Source organism: Sinocyclocheilus rhinocerous, unplaced genomic scaffold, assembly GCF_001515625.1.
Source record: "Sinocyclocheilus rhinocerous isolate Xijiao unplaced genomic scaffold, SAMN03320098_v1.1 scaffold2279, whole genome shotgun sequence".
NCBI classification, from domain to species: Eukaryota; Metazoa; Chordata; class Actinopteri; order Cypriniformes; family Cyprinidae; genus Sinocyclocheilus; species Sinocyclocheilus rhinocerous.
Genome location: NW_015645063.1, coordinates 277963 through 286915, shown reverse-complemented (window position 1 = coordinate 286915; position 8953 = coordinate 277963). Strand labels below are relative to the sequence as shown.

General features: G+C 41.0%; 1 protein-coding gene across 11 annotated transcripts in view; it reads left to right on the top strand.

Annotated features, from left to right (window-relative positions):
- Window positions 1–8953, top strand: part of dlg1b (discs large MAGUK scaffold protein 1b) — a 140420-nt gene that overhangs the window by 40102 nt on the left and 91365 nt on the right. The window contains exon 1 of one of the 11 annotated variants that reach the window (XM_016508556.1): window positions 3947–4601. The exons of the other annotated variants lie outside the window; for them this stretch is intronic. Coding sequence (XP_016364042.1) covers window positions 4329–4601 — 273 coding nt within the window. The 5' untranslated portion in view covers window positions 3947–4328. Of the gene's footprint in view, window positions 1–3946; window positions 4602–8953 lie in introns of those variants that run through there. 11 annotated transcript variants of the gene reach the window in all.

The following is an 8953-nucleotide window of genomic DNA, read 5'->3' as shown; positions in this document are numbered from 1 at the left end:
CCCAAATCAATATTTAGGATTTTCTTCCAATAGTTCGTTCATCATGAACAGTGAGTGATCTGCCTGCTACAGTATTTTTCTCTTTACGTCCGACTTCAGCGTCTCTGGCCTGTGTTAACGGGCGTTTACAAACTTCATATTTTCACATAAATGACATTTTGGAAAATTATTGCATTGCAATGCAGTTTGTGCAAGTCCAGAACAGAGACGAGCTGCAATAAGACAAAAAAATGGGCGGTTGCCGATCGCGTAAGTTTCGGGGGCAGCTTCGGCTATCCTACACACACGTGACGATAACCGGTTTCAAGGTATACCGCGGTTTGGAAAAGTCTGTTTCAAAACCACTAAAAATTTCCGTTATACCATTCCTGCGGTATGCACAGTTTTTTTTACGTGTCATCAAAGACGGAAAGTGCAGGACTCCCTCGGTTGTGTGCAGCGAAGAGCGTAACGAGTCACACGACCCCACTCCCTGCTGGTGCGAGGCTGCGAGCAGTCAGTGAGAGTCACCTGTGTGTGGGATGGCCGAAGGAGGTGAATCCCTGGAACTTTTTCCCCCGTCGAAAAAGATGAAGTCTGCCGTATGGGAATTTTTCGGGTAATGTAGACTAACCATGTTCCGTACACAATGATGTTCCGTACAGATGACGTTTTAGCGCCGATCTCTAAATAAATACTTCCGGGTCGTACATAAACTATATATCTGTGTCATCTACCGTTTGTTTCAGTGTTGAAATAAATACTATTTGGCTTGCTACCGAGGCAAATAACATGGCTAATTAACTAGCTAACGTCAACTAGTTTGCTTAAACTAACTGCTGGCTCTCAGGTGTCTTTGCCACCGTTTTGAGTGTTGTACGGAGAAAGACTGTGTGTGTGTGTGTGTAACACACTCGTGCTCTCTCTTTCCTTGTGTGTATGTGCACACATCCTCGTACCTCACCGCTCAAAACTTAAACATTCCTGGATCATAACTTGGACTGAAAGAGGAATGTGTAGAAAGTGAGCATGTCTCCAAAAACCTTGTTAAGCTGCAGGTTTAATGACTGCATTTTTTATTTTTTCATTTTTTCATTTTTTTTTATTTAGAAGGATTTTTTTTTTTTTACAGAAAATAATTTATGTTCTGATTATTGTTGAGCTGCAGGTTTAGGCCCACTTAATTTAATTATGAAGAATTCAATTCAACTAGTTTCCTCCCTCACGTTACTTCACAGCGTGAGGAATAGCAGTCTAAAGTACGTACTGTACTTGTCTGTTATTTAGTACAATAATTTAATCTAGCTGGTATCACGTCTATACTTTTAAGCCTCCTGCCATTGTTTACATCTGTTCAAAATCACGACATTTAAAAAACAAACTAACTGCTGGCTCTCAGGTGTCTTTGCCACCGTTTTGAGTGTTGTACGGAGAAAGACTGTGTGTGTGTGTGTGTAACACACTCGTGCTCTCTCTTTCCTTGTGTGTATGTGCACACATCCTCGTACCTCACCGCTCAAAACTTAAACATTCCTGGATCATAACTTGGACTGAAAGAGGAATGTGTAGAAAGTGAGCATGTCTCCAAAAACCTTGTTAAGCTGCCCAGGGGCAGCTCCTTAAGTTCGTCCATCCTACACGCACGTGACTGACCGCTCGCTCGCACCAACAGGAGGAGGAGGGTCGTGTTACTCTCTACACTGCACTCAACCTGAGGGATTCCTACACTTTCAGTCTTTGAGGAGACATGAAAAACAGCGCATACCGCAGGAACGGTATAACGGAAAATGTTAGTGGTTTTGAAACCGTGAAATTTTCAAATCGCGGTATACCTTGAAACTGGTAATCGGCCCATGCCTAGTCTGAACCCCCAAACGTTATCAGGAAGGCCATTTCAGAGTTTGGGGGCCAAATGCAAAAAAGCTCCTTTAGTGGACTTTGCTATCCTAGGTACTACCAAAAGTCCAGAGTTTTGTGACCTTAGGGAGCGTGATGGATTGTAGTGTGGTAGAAGACTAGTTAGGTACGCAGGAGCTAAACCATTAAGGGCCTTATAGGTAAGTAATAATATTTTGTAACTGATACAGAACTTAATAGGTAGCCAGTGCAGAGACTGTAAAATTGGGGTAATATGATAATATTTTCTTGACCTGGTAAGGACTCTAGCCACTGCATTTTGGACTACCTGTAGCTTGTTTATTGAAGATGCAGGACAACCACCTAGCAGTGCATTACAATAGTCCAGTCTAGAGGTCATGAATGCATGAACTAGCTTTTCTGCATCAGAAACAGGTAACATGTTTCGTAGCTTGGCAATGTTTCTAAGATGGAAGAATGCTGTTTTTGTAACATGGGAAATATGATTTTCAAAAGACAAGTTGCTGTCTAATATAACACCCAGATTTTTGACTGTAGAGGAAGTAACAGTACATCCGTCTAGTTGCAAATTGTAATCCAAGAGATTCTGTGTACTGTTTTTTGGTCCATTAAGTAATATCTCTGTCTTGGGCATCCAATCTTTTACATTTTTAACACACTCTGTTAGCTTAGATAATTAATTCATCTAAATCAACTAAACCTGCTCTCAGCGACAGAGATCTTCCAGAGCAGCCAGTACTATATCAAGCTGCAATTTGGAATAGGCCATTAATAATGCAGGAAAGCGTCAAAGTCCCTCTTTTCACTGAGACTCATGACTCTATGCCCAGTGCCTTGAGTAATGAAAATTACCCAGAAATTCTGTGTAGCCACAAAAATAGCATTCTAAAATAAGTCTAATTACATCCGTAACTTTGTGCTGTTCAGAGAGCAGTGTGTCATACGCGGCATACGAGCTCCATGACGCAGCATACAAGCATTTGGGTGATCGGTAACCCTGAATGGAGTTTGCCAGCATTAGTCGTGTTGCATGTTGAGTGACGCATACATATAACGAGAATTGCAGGATCTGAGTCACACTTGGACAGTGAGGCACGCTGACAGCCGAAGTAACATAAAATGGGGTTAATTGATGCTAGTAGTACTACTGGCTTAGAGCCCTTTGACATTTGCACAATTTGTAGATATGCACGAGAGAAGAATTTCGAAGATCTTAGGGAAATCGAAAGAACTGTACAACACAATGTGCTGCTGCTTATTACAGTATTATTTTGCCTTGATTTTATTCTAGGATTGCTGCACTGGCCGGATATAGCACATGTATGGGCACGTTGTGTACGAACAGGATCTCATTAGCGTTAAGGATTAGATTAGTGTGTACGGCAGCATTTTGCTACATCCCTTTCAGCTTGACTGCTGATTTAAAATTTTCCTGAAGCAAAGTCATGGGAGAGATCTTTGTCATTGCAGACCATCCCCCATGTTGCTGCCTCTTATTGCCCAGTGACCTGAATGGTTCGTCCAGTGTGAATGTTCCACGGACATCTTAATCAAATGGGAAAAAATAGACTACAGTAAAGCTCAAGTAGCTCTCTGTCTGGCCCTGTCACGGTCCACTTTCTCCATCGTATGGATTCCGTCCAGAAATGGCACCGTTCTCAGAAGGTCACAGCCAGACTGTCCAGTCAGCTGCCAATGACATTCTGTCGTCTTATTGGCCAGTCTCTGAGCTCCCCCTCCCCCTGCACTTTTTCTCTCCTCCATGTAAACGTGCAGGAAGCCACTCCATTAATGCTCCTCCTCCTCCTCAATGCAAGACTGTGCTCCCTGAGGATGTTCATTTGCTGTTCCTCTCACTGGTAACTGCTTTAGCTTTTTTCCTTCCCCTCAATCTATCGGGTGACGTAGAGCACCCACGCTGAAGATGAGACAGAGAGAGACTCAACCCAACTCCTGTCTGACGGAGCCCATGTGACAAACACCACACGCTGCAACAGCTTTACCATCCCCTCCCTTCCTCCCCTCACATCTCTCCTCCTCTTCCCTCGTTCTCCTCACAACTCACTGCGTTGTGATCACTGTGCCATTCTTCACTTCTCTTTTGGGAAAAAGGCGGTTGTCTGGTGTCTTGTGTGATGGAGAAGATTTAACTAAAAGAGCCAAAAGCTTGCACTTTCTTTCACGCAGCATGACTCCTGCGAGGCCTCTGTGTAAACATCTCCACCTTGACTGACAGCTGAGAGGTCGCTGGTCAAGAAGGAGAACGACAGAGCGTAGAAGAGTGGTAGGAAGGTGGAGAGACAGATTCTTCCTTCAAGCAAGTGAAGCAGAAGAAGAACGGCACTGAGAGACAGCGGAATACTGAAGCTGTGGTGACGGAGAGGGGGGCGTGTGGAAAACTCGCTGGATGAAGGAAGCAGACTGGCTGTCCCTTCCCTGGCGTGATGGAGTGAGACGAGGAATGAGGGTGGATGGTGAGAGCGGGCAGCAGCAGCAGCAGTGGAGGGGCAGGAGGAGGAGGAGGTGCGGAGGGAGGTGGTGGAGCAGGAGGTGGCCGGAGAGGCAGGAGCAAGTATCGCTCGCGGAGGCGAGTCTCCGGCTCTTCGCTGGCTGAGCGGCTCAGCTGCCATAGTGGCGAGAAAATGTCACCCAGCATTAAGAAGTTGGACTGTTTCTCGCCCATGCTGTGCCACTGCAAAGTGGCCTGTACGAACAGCACCATCTCGCTCATGTTTGGATGCAAGGTGGGTCGTGGAGCTCTCTGCTCAGTTTCTGTGGTTTGCTTTGTGTCAGAGCTAGAGGACAGACTGTGAGAATCTGTCCAGCATGTGCATCCAGGTGTTGCTGCCAAAATTTTCTTCTGTACAGCTGCCAGGAAAATCTGAGGAGTACAGTCAACTTGATGAGATAAGAGAAGTTGAGTAGGGATATTCTCACAGAGTGCTGACATAAAACACGTCCATGTTTCCAACATGAAGATGGGTAAAATGTATATGAATGTTTAGGGAAAGGTACAAACATTGGGTCCTTACTTTTAAGTTTCTTTTAGGTTATTCTTTTTTAACCTCTTCCGTTTATTTGTATGAAAAGTCAAGTGTAGAAATCAAAGTGGGATCAGGGCATGACCCAGGTTGCACCCGGGTCCCTGTGATCCAACAGCTCTTATATGTGTACATACACCGTATAAATAGATCTTTTTGTGTTCACTAGTTTGTATTAGCAAGAGCTCATAAAAGCTGAATGCATAATAATTATAAAACAATTGTCAAATTTTGTTTAAACTAGATTTAGATAAAATGTTCCATGTCACTGAGGACATATCAACTTTCTGAAGGTATTTTATGTTAACTACCAGCATGTTTACAACTGCTTGTCTGCTGGTATTAGGGCTGTCGATACACATGTCAGGGGTGTCTTTCCTCTATTCACAGCTCTTTCCCTTTTAATCAGTCATTGGCTTATCTCTGCTCTTACCGTAGATAACACTCTGCTCACCAGTAATCACTCTCTGTACACTGATGGAGACTGCACACATTTCATTGTATTAGCTGGTAAAGCCTGCGTGTTCTTAATGAGAGCGTGTCACAGTAATGCGTTAGCTCGGGCATTATTCAAGCACAAGAACCTCCTTATCAAACACTTACAGAATCTCATGTATGGAACGTCTTAATTTTTATGTTGATTGTGAAATTGTAGGTTGAACTATTATTTTTGTAAATGTTTCAGGACAGCTGATTGTGGTGAATTGATTTTGTCTCAATTGTTCTGTCTCAAGTTGTTTTTTTTGTTTGTTTTTTTTTACAATCAAGCCTATGGAGGGATAATTAATTTAAATGATTATGTAGTCACTCAATAAACAGAAGTCTTTGGAGTAGTTTAACCAGCGACCTTTGGCCTCTGGCATGATTACTGCCTGTATGGGTGCCGTATGGCATCAGTGCCACCATGGCATTAACTTCTCAAATCCTTGATGCACAGCCCATAGGATTACATGTCATCTGCTCTGCTCAGGATTGACGTTCAATTGGAATTCATTGTCAGTTGTTAAAAAGGTTAAAAACATTTATTTTTCTTTGAGTGAAAACCTGAAGTACTGCAAGATCATTGTGAACTTTAGCCATTTTTGAAAGCTCTGTATTTTAATACAAAACATTTTATATAATGGTGCTGAAACTGATGTATGAGATAAGTGTAACATATCAACTGATATGATTAGCTTCTATAGATGATTAGGGAGGATTGAAGTGCTTTTAAATATTATATTGGTTTAAACATGGAAAAGTCTTAAATGACCTAAGACATTTCTCTGATTAAACTGGAGGGAAAACAGCAGTGTGACAGTGATGTATGAGGAAGCCTATGCTGGCTATTGGACTGCTGCTCCTGTAAATACTAATTTCTTAGTCAATAGTCCTTTGTTCCAGAACACACTGACTGAATGCACAGCTTCTTAGGTCATTTCTTAAAAACTATATTTTTAGTTTCTTAAGAAAACATGGAAGGTCATGATGGCTTTGGTAGGTTTCTTGTCTCTATTTCTGCCATGATCCATTGATGTAATAATGGCAAGTCAAGCTATATATCCAAATTTGTCAGGGGCACAACACCACACTCGCAGTTAAACCAGAGAAACACATGTCACTATCTCTGTGTTCTGTAGAGTCCAATTTCTCTGGTCTACTGCTTGCAAATTCCCTTTGCGATCTAAGGCCTTAGATAGATACAGGCTGGCACATTCGGCAGATCTCAAATTGGACTAGAATGATCGAAACTAGTCATTTCTCTGTACTCAGTGTCATTTTCTTGATGACAGGAAGGGCAGCATATGAAAGAATAGTGGCTGAGCAGAGGAGCTTATGCTGCTCTCTAGACTGTCAGATTGATGGCACAGTTTTAGCATCTGATCACACAGATGGGATGATTGCCCAAATGCCATGTCATGTCTCCCCAGATTTTGTTGTTAGAACCATTTCCAGTGATTCTCCTAAAGCACTGGAGCCGACATCTTGTGAGGATTTAGTTACAGGCAATGTAAAGCATCGCTTTACAACATTGCCATACGGTCACCATGTAATAACAGCAGGACAGCACTTATCCTGCCGGTTAATGCATTTAGACAAATGTAGAGCTAAAGTGCATTATGTAATTGTTACAAGAAATTAAACATATTTGATTGTAGCTCCTGGTTATGTGTGTTTAGTGGTATTTATTTTTATCAGTAGAATATGACAGTGCGTTCACAGAACATTTGAAATATGAACATTTGAAATTTTACATCATGCAGATTCAAATGGATCAAATCCGCCCCCTTATTGTTCTAGTATTGGCACTGGGTGCTTCCCTATATTATTAAGGAGAAAAGAAGAGTCTGTCTACTGGATTTTTTTTATCGTAAACCTTTAAGGATGAACATATGTTCTAGTGAGTGGGATGTTGACAGTAAAATTTTGACAAGATCTCTGAAGCACATGTAAACTTGTTCTAACACTACCTGCTATAACTCTCTTCAGAGATTGCAAACTGATAAGTGATGTAAGCCAAAAGAAACTGAAGATCCTTAAAGGGTTAGTTCACCCAAAAATGAAAATTCTGTCATTAATTATTCATCCTCATGTTGTTTCAAACCCGTAAGACCTTCGTTCATCTTCAGAACACAAATTAAGATATTTTTGATGGAATCTGAGCGCTGTCTGACCCTGTATATGCAATATTTTTATATTTTACATGATATTTATTATTTTTGTATTTTTTACATTATGTAATTACAATTGTCATATCTCACCCTGTGAATAGTCCATGATCAGACTATAATTAATTACATATGTGTTTGAATCACTGAGTGGCAAAGAGTGTTTGTGCCACATAAATTTACCTGACGTTCTCAAAGAAATTTAGTCTCATCCAAATAGAATATATTTTTCATTTTCTTTTGTTTTAAAACCTGTTTTTTTTCTAAAAACAGAATTATATATATATATATATTTTTTTTTCAGTTCTACTTAGAAGTGTTTGCTAGCATCACTATTACTATTGCTCATACTTAAGGTTAAGGATTTGCCCAACTCCCTAATCTAAAGTATTAAACATTGGCACATAACGTGTCTCGCAGTGTTTGTGCCACATTAATGAACGATACAATACTTTTTTGATGTTTCATCACATGAAATTTAAACCTGTGGGTAAAGCATTTCATCTTACTGACAAATTGCCATGTAAAGCAGGTTATGGCAGTGTGTTCTTATTTAAAGCTATGAATATTGGCAAAATGTGCAGAGGTGGAAACTAGAGTCAAAAACTGGAGTCAGATTGGATCCCAGTTTGCAGAGGTGAAGTATCCAATGTATCCCAGGAAAGCTCCAGATTGAATAATGAGCTGCTTACCTCAGCCACAGAGGACCATGACTCAATAGTGAGTGGTCGTGGTTGCCAGGAGATCCTCCTCCTCATGCGCTCATCAGGGAAGACTGTGAGCTCTCCTCTTCTATCATGTGCTTCCGCCCACAAGCTCTACACATTGAACACCTACAAATCAGTCTTAATGATAGCAATTCTTTATGCTGGTCTTGCTGATATTTCCATTTATGGATGTTGGAGGAAAATTACGTAACAAAGCGGTATTGTTAAGGAAAGACTTGTGGCCAGATGCACAAAGAAAAAGCTACGTCATTGGTAGGGCTGGATATTGTTCAAAAATGTTCAATACCGATACCTTGACTTCGATACCGGTTCCTGAACGATACTTTTTTCGATACCAATTTTATGAAATCAATTTTAACAAGATTACATTATCTAAAAAAAAAAAACTTTGGTTTTATTTTTCAGCTTGTTGATGTTTATACAGACTCAAAAACTCATCTCCTGAGCCACTGCACAAAGGAACAACATGTAACCAACACAATAAGTCTCGAGATATGTTTTTTCAAAGTTGAACATGCATTAATTTTACATGGCTTTCTAAACATGCAGTTCTCTTGTTCTCTCGAGATGCGAGTGCAATGGTGATAGATGTCCCTCTAGAAAATGCGCGAAATATGTGTTCTGTGTGAACGACTTGGTTTCAGTTTTGACGTAAACAAGATCTTCTCTGCATTGATGC